This window comes from Loxodonta africana, chromosome 19 (assembly GCF_030014295.1).
Source record: "Loxodonta africana isolate mLoxAfr1 chromosome 19, mLoxAfr1.hap2, whole genome shotgun sequence".
Taxonomy (NCBI): Eukaryota; Metazoa; Chordata; class Mammalia; order Proboscidea; family Elephantidae; genus Loxodonta; species Loxodonta africana.
In genome coordinates, this window is record NC_087360.1 from 292,735 (window position 1) to 318,225 (window position 25,491).

The 25,491-nt window shown below is 45.7% G+C and overlaps 1 protein-coding gene across 3 annotated transcripts in view; it reads left to right on the top strand.

Annotated features, from left to right (window-relative positions):
• Nucleotides 1-17,416, top strand: part of GOLGA3 (golgin A3) — a 47,608-nt gene extending 30,192 nt beyond the window's left edge. For all 3 annotated transcript variants that reach the window (XM_010600815.3, XM_064271974.1, XM_064271976.1), the window contains 13 exons: nucleotides 1,314-1,391; nucleotides 2,274-2,537; nucleotides 3,037-3,131; nucleotides 4,116-4,335; nucleotides 5,961-6,104; nucleotides 6,947-7,144; nucleotides 7,879-7,995; nucleotides 9,204-9,343; nucleotides 10,172-10,304; nucleotides 10,489-10,611; nucleotides 11,420-11,584; nucleotides 12,639-12,802; nucleotides 13,412-17,416. In XM_010600815.3, coding sequence (XP_010599117.2) covers nucleotides 1,314-1,391; nucleotides 2,274-2,537; nucleotides 3,037-3,131; nucleotides 4,116-4,335; nucleotides 5,961-6,104; nucleotides 6,947-7,144; nucleotides 7,879-7,995; nucleotides 9,204-9,343; nucleotides 10,172-10,304; nucleotides 10,489-10,611; nucleotides 11,420-11,584; nucleotides 12,639-12,802; nucleotides 13,412-13,616 — 2,046 coding nt within the window. In that variant the 3' untranslated portion in view covers nucleotides 13,617-17,416. The remainder of the gene's footprint in view (nucleotides 1-1,313; nucleotides 1,392-2,273; nucleotides 2,538-3,036; nucleotides 3,132-4,115; nucleotides 4,336-5,960; nucleotides 6,105-6,946; nucleotides 7,145-7,878; nucleotides 7,996-9,203; nucleotides 9,344-10,171; nucleotides 10,305-10,488; nucleotides 10,612-11,419; nucleotides 11,585-12,638; nucleotides 12,803-13,411) is intronic.
• Nucleotides 17,417-25,491: the final 8,075 nt, after the last annotated feature.

Sequence of the window (25,491 nt, forward strand, 5' to 3'; positions counted from 1 at the left end):
GAGTACATGAGCAGCTCCTGACTGGAGGCAAGACGAGAAGGCAGAGGCAGACAGAAGCTGGCTGAATGGACATGGGAAATACAGGGTGGAGAGGAGTATGCTGTCACATTGTAGGGAGAGCAACTAGGGTCATATAAAAATGTATGTATACATTTTTGTATGCGAAACTGACTTGAATTGTAAACTTTCACTTAAAGCACAATAATAATTAAAAAGAAAAAAAAAGCTCGTGGCTTCCCCAGTGCAGTTCTGAGCCCTCTAGCCCTGTGCGAGGCTGCCATAGGCCAGGTGACCTTGGGATGGCCAGAGGGGTGTGAGCGAGGCACATTGGTCCTGCCTGCGTGGTGAAGAAGGATGACCTTGACTCCATTTTTCACATGGTAGGAAAACTGGCTGTTTCCTGGTTAGATCCACTGTAATAACTAGATTTGTGTGGAGTATACTCTGGCCTTCAAGGACGCATCATGGGAGCATAGAAAACCTGGGGCCTAAACCGTTTCCTTCTCACTTCCAATGACGATGACCACGGACGGACACTCACACGCAAAGCAATTTGTTGTGAACATCGTTTCATTTGAGCTTCGTGCGGGTGCTTTTTGGAGTTCTCCGAAGCTTTCCATGTGAGGGCCATGAGAGTTCTTAAGTTGGGTTATCTATTGCCTGATGTTATAAGAGCATTTTTTAATAATCTGGAGTAGCATTTCATAAACCCATGTGCTCCTGGACCTCCAGGGTTCCTATAAGCACAATTCTGATTCTGTGGGTCTGGGGCAGAGCTGAGACTGCATCTCCGAATGCTCCCAGGTGGTAGGGACAGCTGGTCTCTGACTAGACTGTAAGTTGCAAAGATGTAGAACAGGGTTGGCCAACTGCAGCCAAGGGCCCAGCCCAACCCCTGCTTTTGTAAATAAAGTTTTATCAGAACACAGTTAGACTCATTCATGACAGAACGTCTATGGCTGTGTTTGCACTACAATGGCGGGCTGAGACGATGCGAGAGAACACGCGGCCACAAAGTTTACCGTCTGGCCATTTCTGGAGAGGTTTGCCGACCCCAGATTTGGAGCTTCCCCTTCCCTCGCCCCTTCCTCTTTTCCCCTGACCCCTTCCTCTGACTGCCCTTCCCCTCGTCTTTGCCTTAATTCTTCTTAAGTGTCAAGGAATGAGAGGCAGGCCGTCTCTCCTGCTGCAGTGACTTAGAGGGATTGTCTCCATGCAGTGACTGCTGTGCTCACTTTTAGGAAATGTTTCTGGGAACCCTGCCCTTCCAGAGCCATCTAGAATAACGAGCTGTGCAAATGTGCCCCCTGCAGGTGGAGCACCTGCAACAGGAGACGGCCACTCTGAAGAGGCAGATGCACAAAGTAAAGGAACAGTTTCTTCAGCAAAAGGTGAAAACGTCGTTGCTGGGTTTCTTCGTGTCAAACAAATGTATGAGAAAAAGCATTTTATGGTATAGCTGCTCCCATAGAACAAAACTGAGCAAGAAAAATGTAGCCTTTAGGACCCTTCTGAGTTATTTTGAAGGCACTCCACTGACTTTAAGATGTGTGCCCCCAGCCCCATTTCAGTGTCTGTAAAGTTGGGAGCATCTTCCCAGTGGGCTGATGGAGGGTGGCTGTCACTGCCTGCACTGGTGGGGACCAGCACGTGCTTCCCTGAGGGGGCCGTTGCTCAGAGGGCTGTGCGCACTCTTGTTACTCCATGTGGAATTTGCTGCTTAAAATGTCTCTGTAAAACACCCCAAGATTCGGCGTTCACAGGAAGGCCCGGGATGTTGATGTGACATTAGTGAAGCAAATATCCACGGGGGGGAGTGACTGCAATTCCGGATTTTCTTGCAAAGCTTGCAGAGCATCAGTCGAGGCCTTCAGAGATCTGAGAAAGAGCGATACCCCAGAGTAGTTGAAGTAGTTACCCAGAACCAGACAACTGAAGGCAGAAGAAGTTGTCACATTCCTTGGGATAGATGCAGCGTTTCAGAGCAACCAGAGGTTGATGTGAGTGCTCGCTGCTTCACACGAGACCCTGGTTAGGGCGTGGTGGCGTCACTGACGGACAGCACTCATGACACACAGTGTGCGGGTTTGTCTAGTTGGCGGGGTCTTAGATTTGATGAAACATGGTAAGATCCTTTAGCTCTAAGTTATGGCCTTTTTCAGTAAGCAGTGGAATTGGTTAATCTGAGTGTTCTGTTCCCCTCCTTGGTCCCCAAGAGCACCCACCTCCCCCCACCCCCTGCACTGGCTGTAACTGTTGCCTTTTGACGGCAGGTGATGGTGGAAGCCTACCGCCGGGACGCCACCTCCAAAGACCAGCTCATCAGTGAGCTGAAGGCCACCAAGAAGAGGCTAGATTTGGAGCTGAGGGAACTGAGGCAAGAGCTGATCAAACTCCAGGGAGAAAAGAAGTCAGTGGAGGCGGAGCACTCACGGCTGCAGAGGGAGGCATCCCAGGTGCACCAGCAGATGGCGGATCTGGAGGGGCAGCTGCAGTTGGTGCAGAAGGAGCGCGATGACATGGAGACACAGCTGCAGGTCAGGAGTGGGCCGTGAAGGCCCCGCCTGGGGTCTCCTGAGGACTCATGGGGGGCGGGGGAGGCAAGTGAGGCTGGCTGACGCCCCTGGACTGAGCAGTGTAGACCTCTCGTGACCGTGACGAGGGTAGGTCAGTGAGAGGGAGGGTGTTTGGTTTGAGGAGCCCAGTTTCTAAGGGGTGGGGGGTGTTTGTGTGTGACATCTATGGTGATGAGTAGACAAACCCACTCAGATGTCCAGCATCTTGCTTGCACCTGAGCTGGCTCTAGAAGACTTGTTTATGAAATGCTGAGGTACCTCAAGGAAGGAGGCCAGAAAAGGCACCGAGCAGGGGGGCAGGGTGGGATGGAGCTGCCAGTGCAGGGCTCTGCGCATGCAGCTGTGAGGGGGGCTCGGAGTGCTCAGCTGTGAGGTGGGCCTCAGCAAGGTCATTACAAAGCCTGACCATCGGGGGTGCCTTTGGCACTTCTCACACTGGTTTCCCCCTTTCTCTCTGAAGTCTCTGCAGTTTGATAAAGAGCAGATGATCATTCTTACAGAGGCCAACGAGGTGTTGAAGAAACAAATAGAGGAGCTGCAGCAGGAAGCCAAGACGTGAGTCTGTGCATGAGTGGGCAGACATGGTGCCGTGTGACCAGTGAGTTGTGCCCTCCTGATGTGTGTCTGCATGAGGGGCACACACAGGAAGGAGAACGTGGGCAAGACCATGCCCCTGCTTCCTGCCCTGGGGAGCTCATGGATAAAATAATTGATCCTGTCACCATGGTGCATGGTGCAGAAAACTCTGCTGAGAAGCAGGAATGAGTTGGGCTAGGTTAGATTCCAAATTTTTAAATATAGCAGATTGATTCTATCACGATTTGGTGATTGCTTATTCTACAAAATAATTCCAAAGTTCATCATTTAATTTGATAGAGCACCTCTTTAACCAAAGCTCCCTTTGTTTTTTCTTCATTTGCACACTTGCAGCCCGTCTCTCCCTCACCTCCGTACTGGCTCCCTGACCAGTCTGGTGTTTGTTTTTGGTTACCCCTTTTGTGCCTCTTATCTGGTGAACACGCACACACACATATGTGTACACTCAGACACGCGTAGGCACACGTGCTCCTGGGGTGCTTCCTTACCCACACAGTGTCTCCACACTGCTGCTTTTACCAGCCTGTGTTTCCTGAATGAACCTAATTTATCTGGCTTACTGCTGATACCCAACAAGAACATCGGAAAGACTTTGTGTGCTAGGACAGGAGCTGTTTCTCAGTCTTCACAGAATCCTGTAAGGCCCTGTGAGAGGGGAACAAGGCATGAGGGCGATGAGAGCCCATAAAGTGGACTGGACTGTACAGCCGAGGCTGATGTCACAGCACCCTGTGCAGTATCCGTTCCTCACCCGGGTCTCCTGAGGAGAGCCGATTTGGGGGGGCCAAGTAGCTCATGCAGGCCCCTCAGCTGGAGAGGGACAGAGCCAGGTTCTGAGGAAGGGGCAACAGGGTGTGTGTGGGTAACCCCTAACATACTCCATAGAGCAAATGGGGGGTGTGACCTGCAGTAAAGGTCTTTTCCTCCCTCGGGGGCTTCTAGGGCCATCACGGAGCAGAAGCAGAGAATGAAGCGTCTGGGCTCTGACCTGACCAGTGCCCAGAAGGAGATGAGGACCAAGCACAGGGCCTATGAGAATGCCGTGGGCATACTTAGCCGCCGCCTGCAGGAGGCCCTTGCTGCCAAGGAATCCGCGGAAGCCCGGCTGGGTGAGCTCCAGGCCCAGGGCGCTGATACTGGAGGCAGCAGCCTCACCTTACATGTAGGTGCCCATGTGGATTTTCCTGGTCTTCTTTGACTTTTACTAGTAGGTGTAAAACTCTCCTTGCTAACTGAATTTGCATTTCACTTATCATTCTCCACTTTGAATCATTCTACTTACGTCTTAGTAAATCGTATGTCTTCTTTCATTAACCGCTTGTCTCTGTCTCTTGTCTATTCAAGAATTTAGGAGTAGGAAGAGACGACATATCAGAGCATAGTGCTTTCTTTTCAAATTAACAGTCCTCCCCAAGTTACTTTATACAGTGTTGTCGGGGAATATAATTGATTCTGTTGCCTTTTTCCTTTCTACGCCCTCCCCTCACTTATCAACATGGTTAGGTTCCAAAGACCAGGGTGTTATGCAGAACTGGTGCTATGCAAAAAGTGGAAGGTGACTACATCATTACATAGCTGCCAGATGACATCATTACATAACTGCCAAACCACCGAGAATCATGGCCTGGTCACGTTGACGCATAACCTTAACCATCAAAGCCAGTGTTACTCTAGCCTCACACCTCGGTGTTCACTCCTGTCAGATGTACGTCATTAGTGTGCAAAATAGTGGGATAGTAGCTTTTTATTGTTGTCATAAATGTGAAATGTTAGATAACGAGATAGTTGATAAGTGAGGAGAAGGTGTACTTTAAGGAATGTCTGACTTTTTTTTCTTTGGAGTATGTGGTAATGGTGATAGGGTGTAAGATGCTACATACTCTCTCAACCCCTTGCCACAGGCCTGTTAACCGGTAGCTGTAGCAGCTGCGTAAGAGAACGGGCTTGAGAATCTGAAGTTGTGGTTTCAGTTTGTAGCTTCACCACGTGCCACATGGTGGCCTTTGAAAATTTCAATTACTCAAACATTTTGGTCCACATTAAAATGAGGCTGAAAGGGGGTAAACAGTAGGACCTATCTCAGTAGGATGGTTAAATGAGGTAGTATGTGTCAAGTGCTTAGAACAGTGCCCACCACCATCAGTGGTAGCAGAGTGTGTGTGTGGTGTTTGTGTGTATGGTGAGTGTCATGATGTGTGGTGAGTGTGTTTATGTGTGGTGTGTGTGTTGTGTATGTGTGATATATGTGAGTGTGGTGAATGTATGTGTGGTGCTGTGTGTGTATGGAGAACGTGGTGTGTGTGTGGTGAGTAATGTGTGTGGTGTTTGTTATAGTACTCTGGGTGGTGTTTGCCTGTGTGGTGTTTGTGTGTATGGTGTTTGTTATAGTACTCTGGGTGGTGTTTGCCTGTGTGGTGTTTGTGTGTATGGTATTTGTTATAGCACTCTGGGTGGTGCTGCTTAATTGCCACAAGTAGTGGCATGTTTATCTTTTATCTGCATGTCAAAATTTTTCTATATTTTCAAAGCAATTAACTAGAAAAGGTGTTCTGACGTTCTTTTGTGTGTCATTAACATGTGCATGCTATGGGTTAGTTTAAGCCTTTTAAGGAAAGGAGAGGTGTTACAAGAACGTGTTCAGATAACTGCTAGCACATACCACACCAGCCTGTGTGTGGTCACAGCCTCATACTGGGGGTGTGAAGAGGGTTAGTGGGCCACCGTGGCTGCCTGTAGTGTGGCGTAGTGAAACCGATGACCAGCTCCAGCTTCACACCTTGTGGTTAGGAAAGAATCCGGGCCCTGGAGGTGGAGCTGCAGACCGTCAGCCACAGCAAGATGATGCTGGAGAAGGAGCTGCAGGAGATCATTTCACTGACCAGTCAAGAGTTGGAGGAGTACCGGGAGAAAGTGCTGGAACTCGAGGATGAGGTAACTACCTCTGTCATTAGGAGCAGTGAGTGGACAAGGCTGTTCAGGGTCGGGAACCTCAAGGGAACAAGTGTGTGGACCCTGGTGCAGAGAGAAAGGGACTTGGAGAGGAGCAGCGCTGTGCTGATGTGCTGAGTACTACAACTGCATCTGGTGCACCTTCTGACTGTGCCTTTCTTGTATTTACTAGCTTTTCCAGCACAACGCTAGCTGGAATTTGTAATGGTAGCCCTTCTTTCAGTTAGAGTATTGTGGTTGCAGATAAGCGGAAACCCAACTAAAACTGGCTTAAGCTGTTAAAACTGACAAGTCCAGGCAGCCGGGATGCAGCAGCTCAGCGATGTCACTAAGGACTCTCCCCACCAGCCCAGCCCTCCTCCGTCCCCCGCTCCTCATAATGTCTGTCCCATCCTAAGCTCAGCTTCTCCACCATGGCAGCTCCGGGGGGGGACCTTCTTTTCTCACGTCCAGCAGGGAGTGGAGGACATCCCTGCCCAGGCCCGAGTGCATTCTGATGCGATTGGCTGAGGTTCCGTGCCCACCTGGCACCAATCATTGGCCAGGGGACAATGAGGGGATGGCCTTGGCCCCATGCCAAGTCCATGGAGGTACTTCTCCAGCAGCTCACAGTCCCCAAGAGAAACCATTGGCCATAGGGAAGGAAGTGTGATGGGGGGAGGGAAACACTGACAGTGGAGGCTGCAGCCTGGAGTCCTTTCAGGTCGCAGGGCAAAGTCACGCTGTGTGTAGGTGGTTTATGGGCCCCTTGAGAACCACTTACCTGTTGGTGTGTGTGATAACCGTATCTGGAGCGCATTGTCTCATGGTTCCTCTGATTTCAGCTTCAAGAATCCAGAGGCTTTCAGAGGAAGATCAAGCGCCTGGAGGAGTCGAATAAGAAGCTGGCTCTTGAATTAGAGCACGAGAGAGGGAAGCTCTCGGGCCTGGGACAGTCCAATGCCGCCCTGCGGGAGCACAACAGTGTCTTAGAGACAGCCTTAGCCAAGAGGGAGGCGGATCTGGTCCAGCTGAACCTGCAGGTATTCAAACTCATTTACCCAAAACAGAGCCAGGGTTGCTTTGGACCAAGTAGTGTTTTCAGAGTCTCACCTGTATTATCTATATTTAAGCTCATAACAGCCTCCAAGGAAGACATGTCCCTTCCATTTGTAGATGAGGCAGCAGAGCAGAGCCTCAGAGACCCCCAAGCTGGTGAGGGCAGAGCTGAGCTCTGACTGAAACCTGGGACATCTGGCAAACGTGCTGAGTGTGGAGCGATTATACGAAGTATATTGTTTCCCTGTGTCTGGTGGACCTGGGGTAGTGCATGGGGATATTTCCAGTTGAAGGCAGTCACACTGTATATAAGGGACCCTTTCCTGAAGACCATCTGAGATTCAGGATCGGGTCTGGCAGGCAGGGTCTGTGGTCTCTGTGCTGAGGAGCAGGCCCAGCCTTCTGGGGAAGGCTTGCAAAGGGCAGCCGAGGCCAACTGGAGCCTCAGCCTTGAGTTCCATCAGTAGGGTGTTTAAAAACATTTTTCCGTAGTCCTGAGGCCTCACATTTCAGCTTTTGTATCAGTGTTCTCCAGAAATGTTTTTTTTTTCCTACTTCCCTAGGCCGCACTCTCACGGGTGATGTCTCATACTGTGTGGTACCCCTAGCGTTAGGCTCTTCACGCAGCACGATCGCAGCACACGCGTGCTCCTGTGGCTCGGTAGGTTTCTGAAATTCCAAGCCCTTCTTTGTTCATCACTTCTGCAATGCAATCTAGGTGCAGGCAGTTCTGCAGCGAAAAGAGGAGGAGGACCGTCAGATGAAGCAGCTTGTCCAGGCCTTACAAGCTGCATTAGAGAGAGAAAAGGTGAAAGCGGACAACCTCAAGGAACAGGTGTGTGGCTGCTTCTTCCTAGTTTTAAGTTCAAACCTAATGAAGCTTTTCTGGAATACAGTTCTTCAAGTTCTATAAAAACAGCGTGCGTTCCCTGGGACACATAAGTTTCCCTTCCGGGAATTTACTGGAAAGGAGAGAGTCTTGTTCGTGTTTGGAGAACAAATATGTTCGTCACAGCATTGTTGGTAGCAGTGAAAGGCGCAGAGAGCCCTAGCTCTCAGCGGAAGCCTGATGGACACATGCATGGCCGCGCACACGTGCCATAGCGTGAGATCAGTAAAGCAAAGTGCAGCCACGTGCTGCATCAGAAAGCAAATGGGAAAGCTGGCAGTGTACCCTTTGCACTGGCCATTTTCTGTGTGGACAGCCTTCCTGGTTGGCTCCTTCTCACGCTTCCTCTGTCAGCAGACTCAGCAGACATACCTTGCCAGAGAGGCCATCTCCAAATCTAATGTGCACTTAGATTAACGTCTCTGTGCGCCACCATCACAGAACCTTGTCTGTTGTTTCTTCATATCTTCCCCCTCCATTAGGACGTGAGCTTCACGAGGACAAGGACTGGGCCCTTGTCTGCCCGTATGTCCCAGCACCTGGCTCCACACCCGGCACACAGTGGAGAGTTAGCACGTTCGCACTGCATGAGTGTGTGCGTGTGTGTAGGTGTGAGTGTGTGTGCGTTTGGACACTTGTATAGTCACAAGAATATCTAGAAGGATGCACATGAAATGACCAGCTGGGATTGTCCCTGGAGAAAGGTGGGAAGGGAGGCATTATTACTTTCCCCTTTACACTCACTCTGTTTGAATTCTTTACAACTTAAAAATTTCATCTCAAGAGTAAAGCTTCTTTAGTTCTTATGACCTCGATTTTACTACATTCTTTAAAATTTTTTCTATAACACAATAGGGATTTTGAAAAAATGTATTCTCACCTGAAAAAAAGTATAACTACGAAAATTGGAACTAAAAGTGCTGGGAAAAAATGATGTATATTTGAGTTTGATTTCCTTCATTTTTTTAAGGCAGTAATTGTGAGCGATGCTGAATCATTTCTCTGAAACGCATTTAGAATTACTGTCCTGATTATAAAAATAGTACAAGCTAGTGAAAGTTCCAGAAAGCATCAAGATTAGAGTACAAATAACCCTTGGGAGCGCTCCGCTCCTCTTTTCCATGCACATCCTAATCTCGTCTTCTCCTCTCTAGGTTGCTGCAGCCAAGGCTGACGCAGGGCACAACCGCCGCCACTTTAAGGCTGCGACCTTAGAGCTGAGCGAGGTCAAGAAGGAGCTGCAGGCCAAGGAACACCTGGTGCGGAAGCTGCAGGCAGAGGCGGATGGCCTGCAGTGAGTGCTGGGCCCGGGCAGAGGCAGGCTGGCAGCACAGCACACAGGGGCCACGGCCAAGTCATGTAGCCTTGACACGTGTTCTTCCTGGACATGCTGGGTGGACAGGCATGTGGTGTCCTCATCGGGCCCTTCCCTGGTCTGCAGTTCTGCACACTGAGGGTCACCTGTGCTTTGGCGTGTTGCTAAGTGCTCTGGAAGCAAATCCAAGAAGTGTAGTGTATCTCATTTCTGTCTTCAGAAGTTCACAGTTTAACTTTTGAGACTTGAGTTCCATCACTCCTGTGTCCATTCTTTCATCCCCTGCCAGCAGGCCCTTCATTGGGACCTGTCACAGGAAGAGCCATGACGTGAGCACACCTGCATGGGCTGTGAGGCTCACTGGACGTGCCAGTGAGTGCCACATCAGTCAACATGAGTCCTTACTGGTGACCAAAGTTAGAATCGTGGTGGAATGCAGGGCCAGGGCAGATGTTGGTTGTCCAGGCACGTGGCAAAGGAGCACGGAGGCACATCAGGCCTAGGTCACTGTTCCTCCGTAGACCAGCCTCATTGGGCTCTGGAGCCAAATCCTGGCCACCACTTACAGTGTGGTCTTGGACGAGTTACCTCTGTAATCTGTAAAAAGGGTTAATGAAGCATCCATCTTGTAGGTGGTCCCATGAGGGTTAGTTGAGATCTTGCATTTGTAAAACACCTGGACAGCCCTTAGCAGAGCATAGTACATGGTAAGTAGGTTCTTAGTAGAATGAGCCTCGCCCAGCACGGATAAGATTCAGCTGGCAAGATCTAGCGCCATGTATTCATTCCTGCTTGTTTCTTACACAGGCTTCAAGGGGAGAAGCATTCTGACGAAGTGGCGCGGTTCCAGGAGGAGTTGGCAGAGGCCCGGGCACGGCTGCAGCTCCTGCAGAAGCAGCTGGACGAGCAGCTGAGCAGACAGCCTACGGGGGACCAAGAGGTGATCCACTGGCTGCTGCACAGCTCTGCCAGTTGAAACATTTAATTATTTCATTCCCTGTCTGCTTACTTTTTCTAAGTGTGGTATTGAAAGATACTTTTGTCACCATAAGCAAAGATACAGTTATCTAGTGCAAGAAAGCCATTTTAAAATGCTTTTGGTCTTGTGGCGTTTCCCCATTTAGATGGAAAATCTCAAATGGGAGGTGGATCAGAAGGAGAGAGAAATCCAATCCTTGAAGCAGCAGCTGGACTCGATGGAACAACAGAGTAAGAGAGAAGTGGAAGGAATACAGCAATTACTGCAGGTATCTGTCGTGCGAGAGCTCCTGGCCCAGTGCAGAAAGTCAGCGTTTCACAAATGAGCTGCTAGTAAAAGTCACCAGCTACTGAGTGCGTAACAGGAGCTCTCATTTCATGCTCCCCCAAACGATCCTGAAGCTTTTAATCCCCATCTCAGAGAGCAGGTTTGCAGTCACTTGGTCAGGGTCACACAGCTGGAAGGAGGTGGAGCTGGGACCAGAGCCCTGTGGGGCTCCTAACCCTGGCCTGAACCACGCAAAATGTATGAGAAACAAGATCGCCCTCAGCCTATAAGGGAGAAGGGATATGTGCACGTTTTTCCAGTTCGTATAAAGCTCTCTGAGGAGCTCTGTTAGAACGTCTCGGCTGCCTGAGGGGATGGGGAGCACGTCTCCATCGAAGGTTCCTTACTTGCACACAAATGGCTGGAGTAGCAATTAGAATTGCTGTATGTTGTTTCTTAGAAATGGTTTGGCTTATTCTAGTAGCTGACCTTGAGATTTAAACAGGTAAATTGGGGGTCTGTTGTAGAACTTGGATGTGGGAATATTGGTTCCTTGGCAGAAGCTCTGAAATGTTGGTAAGAATGTCAAGGAAGTGGGTGTGCCCGGATACTTGACAATATAGACTTCTGGAGGGGAAATCACGTGGAGATAGGAAACATCGTGTTTGTCCCGTGAAGCTCAGTGTTACATTTTTAGTCTTGTAGAATGGTTTGTGACCCACAATCTAAGACCTTAGCAGTGTGTGTAAAGTCTGTTAGCTTTTGACTTTCTTCTATAGCTGAAAAGTCTGTGACTTCACTTTGTTTAGAATATCAAATCTGAGCTGGAGACGGTGCGGGAAGATCTGTCCATGACCCAGAAAGAGAAATTTATGCTTCAGGCGAAAGTGTCAGAACTGAAGAACAACATGAAGACCCTGCTTCAGCAAAACCAGCAGCTGAAGCTGGACCTGAAACGCAGCTCAGCAAAGAAGGTAGGTAGACTCCAGGTGTCTTCCAGATGAACTCAGGCAAGCTGTGGGTCTGTTTAGGTGTGAGGTTGGCAGGTTTTCTAGTCAACCAGACATAAACAGATTTATTTAACCAATGTTTATTTACTAAGCAACTATTGTGTGCCAGGCATGGTAAATGATCATGGAATTTTCTGCTTGGACATCAGGCCAAATAATCTTATTTTGATGTCTTTTCCAATAGAATATTTTCTTCTTTTCATGAATTCAAATACCATTTTGTTGTAATGTGTTTCATAAACTAAGTGAGAGGATGGTTTGTTATAGAACAATCCTTGCTTGTGGTAATAAGCGCCTGCCGATTACTGGCAAGCACTGGGACACAGCAGCTGCCAGCAGGGCCTGGGGCCCGAGACCCCGAGGCTGCGGTCACAAGTCTAGTCAGACTGAGCACCTGGCATTTTTTCTGTGCTCATCTACATGAGCATGTTCCAGAATGCAGGTGCAAAGGAGCCTCTCAGAAGCAGAGGTTGATTTAACATGAATTGCCTATCCTAGAAAGGGGGGTCTGATAAGTTGGAAATTTTACCTGAAGAAAACTCAAAGTCAAGGCCTAAAGGTCTCATGGAAGACTCCCTGTGAGAGTTTCGTTTCGGAGTTAGCTCCATCCTCTTGAGGACCCAGGACTCTGTCAAAGCATGAAGGTTGCACATGATTCCCTTGTTGATATTTTTGACAAATCATGGAGAATCCAGCTTCTCAGAGAAACATCCAATCCAAACATAAAAACCTGTTGCTGGTGGTTTGTTAGGTGCATTAGAGATGCAGTAATTTATTCACTCACCAACATCTCCTAACTCCTGTGATTGTCAGGCACTGTTGATAAACAATGGGCAGTACCTCCCCCTGACTCCCCAACCGCTACGAAGACCTGCCATTGAGGTGGGGGAGGCTCAGTGAGAACCCTTGTGTTGTGATAGAAGAGACAGGTAGAGGGTGGTCGGAGAAGGCCTCGCAGAGAAGGGGACAGTGGCTTCGGGCCTCCGAACAGAAAATCTCATGATGTGCTTTTCAACAGAAGAAGGAGCTGAAGGGCGAGGCCAACTCCTCCAACCCTGTGACACCTGTTAAGATTCCTGACTGCCCAGTCCCCGCCTCACTGTTGGAAGAGCTCCTCAGACCCCCGCCCGCTGTGAGCAAGGAGCCCCTGAAGAACTTGAACAGCTGCCTCCAGCAACTGAAGTACGTGCCTTGTGTTCCCTTTCATTTAGTCTTTACAAATAAAGTTTCATGTTGAACTCGGAACTTGAGCAGGTCTCCATTTAGAAGTGGATACTCTCACACAGCCATGGCATCTGGGTCCATGTTAAATCATCCTTGAGGTGGAGGCTCCCGCCCTGGGCAGTGGGGCTGGTGCTTTGGGGGCCTCCATGGGGAGATAAGGGGCATATCATCTGACCCTGTGAATGAAGTCTTGTGTGACATGGGCCTGAAGTGGGGCTTCCCACAGCAGTCACTCAGTCAGTTGGAACCTCCGTCTTTGTCTGTCCTTCCTCTCCAGTGTAACTTCCCCATTCCAAATGGAAGCACATGTGTGTCCCAGCCACACGGCCTGTTGGTCTCTGTGCACAGTACGGATAACAACACCGGGAGAGCCTCTTAAACTCGGGACCTCAGTTGGTTTTCCTGTTGGCACCACAAATGCTCAGGAGCAAGCTGCCATCTAATTTGAGCTGGTTGCAGATGAACCTGTGGATAGTTGATTTGGCCTCTTTTCAGGAAGCTGAGGGCATCTTTGCCTGGCTCTCGTCTGACACAGTGTTCTTCCTTTGCCTCCTGTCTCCTCCCTAGGCAGGAGATGGACAGCCTACAGCGTCAGATGGAAGAGCACACCATCACCGTGCACGAGTCACTGTCCTCGTGGACCCAGGTTGAAGGCCGCCTCGGGGACCTGACCAGCCCCAGCCCTGCTCCCGCTGGAGATGACACCAACCCCAGGGATGACACAGAGAAACACAATCCGAGCAGTGCCCCCACGGAAGTATTTGAACAGTGACCTCTGCAAATCCTCTCACCTTCTGAGTTGTTTGTAACTATGTAAAGGAAGATTCTTTTATCAATATTATTTATTTGACTTTGTGCTCTCTGTTTTTCTAAGAGATGAAATTTTAGCTTTAGCTTATGCCTGTAACAAGGAGAATAACAGAACGAGCGCCAAGGTTGAAAGTCATTTGCAGAGAGATCACAATTAGCTTTTTCCCAGAAATGACCAAATTTTAAAAATCTCATTTAAATTTAAGTGAGAAATTTCTCAGTGTGTCTGAAGGGTGATTTGCAGAAGGCGGTATCTCACGAGTAATGGTAGATGCTGCTCTCTGAGGGTCCCGCTATGCGACATACCACTCTTGGGCGCATTTCAGGGCACGTCCCTGCGGGCTGCACCTGGACGGGTGCTGCTAGGCCTCACTTTCCTGTTTGGTTCCACAAGAGCTTTACTTCCCTGCAGGAATGAAACTTTCTTTTGCACCTTTGGTTTTTTATTTTATTTTGTTCAAAAATAGCCATCCCACCATAGGACGTGTATATACAGAAAATCATTATCTAATCTCTAAAAAATACATGCTTATATCATTTGAGAATGACCTAAATTGTCTTTTTATTCATTGCCTTTTGAGAGTTTGCTGTCAGGACATAATGTACATGTAGGATTTAGGGATGTCAGTCAGAAAAATATATTTTAAGAAATACAGTTATTTTATTTACTATGTCTTCTAAAACCAAATATTCTTGCACAAAAAGAGTTCTTTGTTGTTTTGGTTTCAGTTTATTTTTGAGTGTCTTTTCTTTCACTGTCCTGTCTTTTCAAAAGTGCAGAAGCCCTGCATGATCTGTCTCACACCGTGGCCAACCCATCAGTGAGGAACAGGTCGGGATCTTTCCTTAGAACTACAGCCACCAGGAGGCACCCAGGAATGTCGTGGTTCCTGCAGGTTGCCCTGACATCTGAGGAGAATGGAGACAAGAAAGACCAACACAGGAGAGGAAGGAAAGCAGAGGAGGAGGAGGGAAGGAGCAGCGCTGGGTAGGGGGAGGAGGAGGAGGAGAAGAGAAGAGTGTGGGCCAGGGGCTCCTTGTAGGTACTCCTGTGTTCTACTTGATCCTCCCCCGTTTGCTGATTGTTGGGCAAGGTACCAAGGCTTTCTTGTCCTCAGACTTCTGCCCCCAAAGTCAAAGTGTTTACCTAGGGGCTGAAAGAACTCCTCTATCTGATGTAGTCAGCCAGAGAAGCTGAGTGCTGAATTGGTTACCCTGATCAGGTTAGAAGTCCCTTTAGTCACTTACCTGGATAGTGGCATTGATGTCTGCAGGAGATGGGTCAGCACTGTGAAGATAAGCAGTGTGGTCTCCGGGGGCATCACCTTAATAGAATGCCTTATTTTAAAAACAGTCACCCTAAGTACATGTGATTTTATTTGTATACGTTTTTCCCACTTAAAGCATTTACACACTGTAGAAACTGCTGTGAGACTTGAGGTTTGTAGAGTTTTTTCCTCTAGTTTGCTAAGAAAATTTAAAATGATATTTATTGTTATAAATTAGAGAAGCAAGAGAATGGGTCCATGTGGCACCTGTGCAGATTGACTGGTCTGGAAATGAAGTGTTACCGACCAGCACAGATACGCTCATGTTGATATATTACTGTGTCTACTTTGTGGAGAAAGCAGTATGGTATTTTTAAGCTGTTTGTGTTCTCTGGTAGTATGTTGTTAGAGGTTAATTGACAAGGTTAAGTAGCATTAATCACAAAGATGTTATTTAAAAAAAAATTCCCCAGCAAGTATTGGAATTTCTAAAATATGTATGTCATTTGTATAGGGTTAATCTTGAAATAATACTTGAAAACTTCACTATAAATATATCCTACTCTTTATCTTAAGTTAGAAATCATTTTTGGCTGCTTTTGTACCATTAGAGAAGAAAAAGGGTAATGTCCACTCTTATTTATTTTGGTTGTATTGTCCTTTTTAATTTTAAAGCCAAGAAATAACACTTAGACTCATTCTACAGCAGAGCTACTTTCTAGTACTTGCTGATAGAAAGTCTTCAAGTGAGTAATGTTCAGTGTGTACTTTTTTCTTAGGAAAGGGTAAAACTAATTCTGAATGTATTCATCAATGAAAGCAAGTCTGTTCCTCATCCCTTCTTTCCATCATTTAGTCACCCTCTGCACACGCGTATGCGTGTGTGCATACACGCGTACGCGCGTACCCACACATCGACATCCTTAGAAATAGCACCACCTCTTTGTTTTCTGTCATCGTTGTGTGCCAGTTTCACTGTACGTTCCCATCTTTTGGTTCAGCGACTACCCAGCCTTTGTCTCTGGTCTGAACTCTCTGGTCACTGCCATTAGGCACTGGGCTGTTCCTGCCCACTGTATATTAGTATTTTGTTTGTTCTTCCTATTTTATTCTAAAGCCTGGGGTTCCAGATAGAGGCCTCTTGGCGTTAAAGCTGACACTGCCTTTAGGCTTCCTTAAGAAGTCACCTTAAAAAGAAAATTGGTTTTTAATTTGCCTGCTGTTGACTTGTTGTGGAGCCCTGGTGGCTAGTAGTTAAAGAGCTCGGCTGCTAACCAAAAGGTCAACAACAGTTTGAATCCACCAGTAGCTCCTTGGAAACCCTATGGCGCAGTTCTACTCTGTCCTATAGGGTCACTGTGAGTCGGAATCAACTCATAGATGGCAGTGGGTTTGGGTTTTTGGTTTTGACTTGTTGTGGGACTCTACTGGCACTTCCGCCTCCAGAGCTACATTCTTTAGTCAGTAAAGTTTGAAATATTGTTCTTGTTGTGGGCAGAAACGGGGAATTATGGAATTTACCCATGGAAAACAACAGTCAAATCTGAAATATTACTTTATAAAAACAGGTTCCCCACTACATCATATTTGCGCATGTTAAATATACACATACTGGATATAATGTCTTTATCATAAGTAATGTTGACTTGGACATGTCATGATGTCACTTGCTTTTCTTAATTTCCAAAAAAATGTATTGCAATGTGGTTATCATTGATTTTTCCATGGTACACGTCATACAGATGCCATGTATCTTACAGATTCAACCTTCGTTCTACCCTTTGGAAGATGTGACAGGCCGTGTTTTTAACAGGATGTGAAACTGACTTCTTACTCTGGTCGGTACAGATTAGGGTCCAGGTACTGGAACTCGTCCCCTCTTAGGAGATCCTGTGGTGCAGGTAAAATCCGACACTGCATCAGGAAGCTTTTCATGTTACTCGCCATTCTTTCTTAGTTTAAAAACTTGCATTTTCTTGGTAGAGTGATATTACAGAAGTCATGGTCTGCAGTCACTGTGACATATATTCCTACTTCCATGAGTTTTTTTTTTAATAAAAATTAATGCCATTTGTAAAGATTTCTAGGGATGAAAGTGACCAGTGTATCTGAAAAAGAAACGCCCTGGGGCCTTCCTTTAAAGGCTCTCTGTGGCATGAGTGATGTTGGGATGTGGAGACATTGGGCCTGTTTCAAACAAGTTTATTGACTGGAAGTGCCAAGCAAGTTACATCGTATGGTGGTCTCGGGTTATGATACGATCCTTGAGGGGTAATGTTTCAGAGAGGCTCTAGGAGATCCAGTGGTTTTGAGTCATTAATTCATTTCTGTTAAAAATTCAGTCATAAAAGGGAGTCCTCAGGTTGGGACCTTTCTAGGAAAAATGTGGCATCGTGTACAATTGTAACTTTAAAAAGCATGTTGATTTTCTAAAAATTTAAGCGTGCTTGGGAATTCCTTAAATTTTGTGCAATAAACTATTTTTTGGTAAAGATTTTCATATTTCATTGGGGGGCTTCCTTTTAATATTTAAGTATATTTTGTCATATTTGGGAGTGATTTTTTTAATCTCATTTTGTTAAATACTGTGTTCAAATGCCTTGTTTTAAAAGAGAATTTTACTGTTCTGCTAAAGTTTCAGACAGGTTGTGAAATCTTTTTATTGTTGCTTTTGACTAAAGTAGAAGACCGGCAGCAGTTTACTATATTTCTTCCCTCTCTAGCCCACACTTCATTTGTTGACATATGCAAGTACAGAAGGAGGGAAGGGTTTATAGGAACAACAGATAACATACTTCTGAGGGAACTGAGAGTAGACAGTGACAAGGCTGCTCTTCAGGGCTATCAGCTTGTGCCACTGTGACGCTTCCCACACTAGAGTCTTAGCGTCCTGTCACTGTCGCTCGCTGGTAACACAACTCAATTTTTTGACTCCCCAGTTCCTACAGTCTTTTTCATCCGTACTTTATTTTTGAGCAGAAGAGTTAGCAAGGTGTAGAGAGTTTTCAGTTAAATGTTATCATTAATGACCAGCATGGTAAAAAATGTATAGAAAAAAGAGAAATAAATGGGTGATCACAGAATCTGATTCTTTGGTGGTATATACATACATAAACACATATATATATATATATTTCTTTTTTCTCCTCTGTAACTCTATTAGGTTCTATAATCAAGGGTCAGGTAATACATGTGGGTCTTTCTTAGCCACTGCTCCACCAGGGCCCCAATACACGCACTACAGAGATCTAAACAAAAATTCCTTTACCACCTTCTGTTGTGGTCTTAACTTCCCAAAATACTGAGGATGCAATCCTTTTTGTCTATAATAACCATTAAGGGGGCTTATATGTATCTGAACTTTTTCCTTTTGCCTGTAAAGTTGCATAAACGTTTGCAGGCACTGAACTAACTAGTTGATGAACTTATTTTCTAAGCTGAATCCACTTGTCAAATAGATGTTCTGTGCTACACCCTCTTATAAAGTTGTACAGTGGGTGTGGCAAGAGTGATTGGCATAAATTTATGGGTACCTACTCCTGGCTTAGAGTGGTGGCAAGCATTGGCAGGAATGTGAACGAAGAGTAGGACCTAGGAGTGCAGACCAGCTGACTAGTCACGGATGGGGGGCACAGTGTTTAAAAATCACCAGGTCACTCAGAGGTCTCATACCTGTTGCAGCATCAGGAAACAAGTTACACGGGAAATATAAAAGAGGATCGGGTACACCTCTGCCATCTAGTTTGATGGATAAACATGCTATTTGTCAGAAAAGTCCCCAGCTTCTCCTAGACGAGAATTATGAGCAACCAGTAACTTCTCAAATCAGAAGCATTTATGGAGATGCTTTCTGCTTGCCTTGATTGATGTTTTCATTTGACAATGAATATTACAGATTCTGGTAAAAAGTATACTTTGAAAAAGGCATTTTTCCTGGAAACAACAGGAGAGATTAAACCGTGTTGCTGAGCTGCCTGCAGTTCTTTGCGGTGCACTTGCCCACGTCTATGAGGCGTAATTAAACACTGTCTGTATACTCACACTCATGGGGGTCATGGGGTTTAAAGTCAACGTGGGTACCCGGTGACCTTCGGCAGGCCGTAGGCATTTATGAACTCAGCCTCCAGCTCTACATTAGGACTGGAGTTGCAGCTCCTGGAGGTTATGAAGACCGAGATCATATAAGGAAGTCATTCAGTGGCGCTCCAGGCTGAAGCACTCACAGGTACTGATGATACCAGAAACAGCTTTCCACAAGATCAGTGCCATCAGGGCCCCAGTTGGCTATATGTGTATTACAGCAGCATCTTGTGGTCAGGGTGGGCAACTCAAGGAAGCACCCCCAGGGATTCTGATATATTCAGCCCTCCTTCATCTTGGTTTGGGAAGCACTGAAGTAAATAATTGTGGTTTTTTTTTTTTTTTTTTTTTTAACAATTTGGTTCAGGCTTAACTTTAACAGTAAAATATTTTTATGAATATCATGTCTAAATACCCTAAAAATGTGGCAGAACTCCATAGGGGAACATTACCAGGCCTATAAAGCATCATAAACGATTCACTTGTGTGAAAATCCCTCCTGAGCTTTAAATGTGCATTTCTAAATACTTATGAAATTTCAAAGCGCATTTTCCCAGTATTTAACCCTTCTGTGCCCAGAGGTACTTCTAGCAACCGTGAACTTTTTCAGCCTTCAGGGCTTACTGGGAAGCCACCGTACTACTGACAGTGCGTGCTGCCACAAGGCAGGAACCTTTATGACTTTGAAACTGAAGAAACAGGTGTGTTTCACAAATTACTGTTTTTACAGGGTATTATATGAAGTGTCTGAATTTCTGTAAGGAAAAATAGAAATTCTGAAAAGTTTTATTTGTTATACATATGTACCAAGAGACCCAGGTGGGGACTCGGGGGTATAATTCATATGTACTATCAACACTTAGGGTAGGCTTGTGGGAGAAGGCAAGGAAAAAAATTCCATACTACCTACCAAAAATGCAGACACACTCAGTGATTTAGCATGCTTCCGATAATGAAAACACATGGTATCAACAAAAAATTCAAAGCAGAAAATAACTGGGTCACCAAAGGGTTAAAGCTGACTGTGAGGAAGTAAACTGCCTCATCTTCATCCAGAAAACAAATCCCCTCCTTTGACTTCTGATTTCTCTGTGCAGTGATACTACCACTCTGGTTTCTTAACGTAAAGGCTGCCATCTTTGACTCTGCCTTCGTCTTGTCTCTGTTATCCAGCCAACTCCATGGCCATAGTACCTTCACAGTTTCTGGACTTCATGCCCCCTCACTTCTGTGGATCAGCTTAGAATCTAGCTTAGTTATGGAAACAGGCCTGTAATGGGTCTTCTGGTGTTCAGAATCTTCTTCCTCCCACTCCTATTCGAAGGACATGTTTGATCATGTCGTCCTAGTGCTTAAAACCTTCAGTGACTCACTGGCCGTTCCATGATCAGGTTCAATACGCAACAGGCTGGCTTTCACACCTTCTACAGCCTAGCCCAAATCAGTCTTTTCACCTTATTTCTTAGTTTATTCAACAAACATTTATTGAGTTCTGTTGTAGTCATTAGTGCTCTCCTTCCTACTTCTCTGCCTCCCCTGGGAAATGGCAGGCTGTATCTTCCTGGCCTCTTAATGCTTGTGGGGATGCGTTGGGGCTAGCTCCAGCAAGTGAGATGGGAGCAGACATGGTATGTGTTGCTTCTAGGCTATAGCACTGAACGGCCACAGCAAGACCCTCCCTCCAGGGCTCTCTTTGCCTCAACCATGGCGACCAACAACATTTTAAGGTGGTGTTACTCCATCAACACGAGTCCCTGACTGAGGACAATGTGGAGCAGCTGACCCACAATGGACATGAAGTTTGGACAAGAAATAAACCTTTGTTCTTTCAAGCCTCTTGAGATTTGTACTGTATCCTGACCCGTACAAGTGCCCGTTAAGTCCCAGCAGTGCCCTATCCTTTGGGAACATAGCAGTAAACAAGACGGGTCCACCCTCAAGGAGCTTATATGCACTTCTACAAATGGTATGCTCCCACATCTTGCCTACTGACCTTGCCCTGATCAAGCATTGTGCTCTCTGTGCTGCCTATGTCTTTCCTTGATTCACTGATCAGGAAAACATTTGAGTGCTTGTTACATGTCAAACACTATACCCAGAGCTGTTTGACGACCAGCTTTCCAGGGGAAAAGCTGATTTGTAGCATTTGAGGATTTCCTAAATGTAAATGCTTGCACCAGGGCAGATTTTAAGCTTCTGACATGATGTCATTGAACTCAGAGTTGGGAAGAGATGTCCACTATCACGGGTATGAGCTGGCTCCAGCTCGCCGCTGACTATTCCCTGGGGATGCATACAACAGTGAATGGAAAACAGACTTAGATCAGATCTTCTCTCCTTTATAAAATCTTCCCTGATCTCCAACCCAAAATGATCCCCTTGTTTGTATATACATAGACCTAGTTTATGCCATTTTGTATCATTTTTCTTTTTATTATGGTTATCTGTAGGGGTTCCTTATTTCTCCTACTAAATGGTAGGCATTGAGGGCTGGAAGATGGGACATTTCATCCTACTCAGCGAGTGACCAAGTGTGTTGAACACTGTGATTTTCACTGAACAAACGAGCCTCATTTAGCCTACTTCAGTGACTTTAAATAGACATGTAAACAATTAGGGGATCTACTTCTTTGCTAATTTGGTATAGAAAAGGTGGATACATAGTTAACTAAAACAGTATTGCTAATACAAGAAATTTAAGAATAGGATCCCAGGCGGCCTAGTGGCTAAGCGCTACAGCTGCTCACCAAAAAGGTTGGCAGTTTGAATCCATCAGGTGCTCCTTGGAAACTCTACGGGGCAGTTCTACTCTGTCCTATAGGGCTGCTATGAGTTGGAATTGATTCAACGGCAACGGGTTTGCCTTTTTTTTTTTTTAATCCTTTACTGAGGAGCCCTGGTGGCGCAGTGGTTAGAAGCTCAGCTACTAACCAAAAGGAAACCCTATGGGGCAGTTCTACTTTGTCGCTGAGACAAAACTGACTCGTTGGCAACAGGTTTGGATTCCTTATTGGTGATCTCTGAAAATTTGGCAAGAACCTGACTGTGTAGAATAACCCTGTGCTAATCTGCAGATGAAATTTCCCAGGCTCCCCTGCCAACTAGTCTTCAGTTAAATTCAACCAAATACAGATTAAAGGGTGTAGAGAAGCCAGAATGTCTTGACTCCTTTCCCCTTCTGCTGGGGGTGGCGTTTTCCCAATGGCTTCATCTTCTCCATGGCTTTGGTAATCCCCACCAGGAGGCCCCAGTCTCTAGGCTCCAGTTACCCTTCCACCGACAGTGGGTAACAGTGGCTTCCTGCTATTGCTATTCCGTGCTGCCTCCAGTTTGGCTTCCCTGTTCCCAGGATTAAATTTCCTCTATTTAGCCACCTGCCATGGATGCTGTTTCCTGGCTAGACCCTGAATGTAACATTAAATGCAGCTGGATTTCCAGTGTGAACATTTATTTCTTGATAAGTCTTAATGGACATACATCCTTTTAAATAAGCAAATCCAATTAATACTGAAAATATGGATGAAAAAGATTATCAGCTATGATCTTGCTATGATCTAGGGTTTGTTCCTAGTTCCATTTTCTCATGTGTTAAGTGGGGGGATAGTCTCACTTTGCTCCACCTACCTCAGTCACGGAGGATTAATTAAAATACATCTAAATTAGCTTTGTATGGAATGCTATGCATCGATGAAGAACCATGATGAATCCATGAAACATTTCATAACATGGAGGAATCTGGAAGGCAATATGCTGAGTGAAATTAGTCAGTTGCAAAAGGACAAATATTGTATAAGACCACTATTATAAGAACTCAAGAAATAGTTTAAACAGAGAAGAAAATATTCTTTGATGGTTACAAGAAGGGGGAGGGAGGGAGAGGAGTTTTCACTAATTAGATTGTACATAAGAGCTATTTTAAGTGAAGGGAAAGACAACACACAATATAGGAGAGGTCAGCACAACTGGACTAAACCAAAAGCAAAAAAGTCTCCTGAATAAACTGTGCTTCGAAGGCCAGCTTAGCAGGGGCAGAGGTTTGGGGACCATGGTTTCAGGGGACATCTAAGTCAATTGGCATAATAAAGTCTATTAAGATAACATTCTGCATCCCACTTTGGAGAGTGGTGTCTAGGGTCTTAAAACACTAGCAAGCGGCCATCTAAGATGCATCAGTTGGTCTCAACCCACCTGGAGCAAAGGAGAATGAAGTACACCAAAGACACAAGGTAATTATGAGCCCAAGAGACAGAAAAGGCCGCATAAACCAGAAACATCAGCCTGAGACCAGAAGAACTAGATGGTGCCCAGCTACTACAACCGATGACTGCCCTGACAGGGAATACAACAGAGAACCCCTGAGGGAGGAGAGCAGTGGGATACAGACCCCAAATTCTTGTAAAAAGACCAGACTTAATGGTCAGACTTAATGGTCCCCAGACTTTCTGTTAGCCCAAGACAGGAACCATGACCAAAACCAACTCTTCAGACGGGAGTTGGACTGGACAATGGGATAGAAAATGGTACTGGTAAAGAGTGAGCTTCTTGGGTCAAGTAGACACATGAGACTATGTTGGCATCTCCTGTCTGGAGGGGAGATGGGAGGGAGGAGGGAGTCAGAAGCTGGCCGAATTGACATGAAAATAGAGAGTGGAGGGAAGGAGTGTGCTGTCTTATTAGGGTGAGAGCAATTAGGAGTATATAGCAAGGTGTGTATAAATTTTTTTAGGAGAGACTGACTTGATTTGTAAACTTACAGCACAATAAACACTTAAAGCACAATAAAAGTTAAAAAAAATTAGTTTTGTAAGGTATAAACCTTAACGCTGAGAAGATTATTACAGCTGGAACTTAAACTCTTCTCAGGTCACAATATATGCATTAGACAATTTGGGTAATTTACTTTTAGTCATTCATACCTTTATTACAGTCTATTCTTAGGTGCGTCATCATAAATTTAAGAAATACTGTCTGAAGGTGTGTGTTACCCCAGTGAGGCATTTTCACAGAATGGCAGTCAGTCCTCAGCAAGGTCTGGTGGTCAGTGTTAGCATTTACCTTGCATTAGTTATGCAAATCCACATCAGACTTCCCTGCATCCACTCCCACACTTTCCCAATGCATTCCACAGGCTGTAGTAGGGGCATCTTTTTATAACAGAAAGCTGATCCTGCTATCCCTCTGATAAAACCCGCTGTGGCTTTCCATTGGTTTCAGGATGAAGTCCTCTGCAAGATCAACAGTGCTTCCCGCTTTCTGGCCTCAGCCTCATCTACTGCCATCCCAAATTTTTCTTGATTCCCCTAACAAGCCTGTTCTCACCCTTCTCTCATTTAAGGATATCCACAAGTGCACATAAAAAACATAACTCCTCACTCAATTGTGGGGACTCACTGTGCCCACTCAATTGTCCCTGGAATTATGTAAGGGCTAGGAGTTCAACAAACTACAATTAGGAATTATATCAAATCTATTGATACCAAAAAAAGCTCATCAATTCTTCCAAGCTTAATTTGTATTCATTCATTGTAAATCCACTCCTACTGCAGTTGCGTACATCTCAAATTTTCTCACTTCTGCCTCAAAGTTAGTGGTCAACAATAGGGCTGGCTTCTTAACAATAGAGTTCTATTTTCCCTTTGGAAAATTAGAGATGGGACCTCTTATTTTTTTCCTCTTTATTATTCCAGTCTTACTGAATTTTGAGTAGACCATACGACGTGGCAGTGAAGAGGACAGGGCCAGAATAGGCTCTGTTACAGTTGGCTTGATTCCGTACAAAGTCCTGGAATTAAGATACCAATTAGGGTGGTGAGGCCACTGTAATACAAAAAAAAAAAAAATTTTTTTTTTAGACACCCCAAAATTCAGTGGCTTAACTGAGAAAAGTTTCTCTTTCATATAACGGCCCCAGAATAAGAAGAGGACTAATCATGGCAGCTTCATGGTGCTGGGGACAAAAGTGTCTTCTATTTCTCTGCTTAATCCCCAGCTTCCATTTTGCAGTCTAGGACAGCACCTCCAGTTCCCAGTTCATGTCTGGATTTCCAAAGTGAAATGGGCAGAGAGGAAATGCATGGTAGGTTGAGTTCCCAGTGTAAGGTGCATACATCACAGTGTGTTCACCTTCCATTGCCTTAGCTTAGTCACTTGGCCACAAGTAGCTGCAAGGAAGACTTGAAAATGGTTTTTAGCTAGACAGCAGTTATGTCCAGCCACAAGGGGAGTTTCTATTATTAAAGGAAGAAGGGAAAATGGATATTGGGTGGCAACGGTCTCTACCACATTTTTTTAAATCACTTCTCTCAGAACTCCTTGGATTTATGTAAACATAAATCCCTTATGATAAAACCTCTTATGATGAGGAGGGCCCGGATACTCCTTAGAGATTTACTCAGTTTCAAAAAATTTAAATAATGTATATAATTTTTTTTTTTAACTGTAAGAGTAATAATGCTAACATTTATTAAGCCCTCACCATGCAGTGGCTCT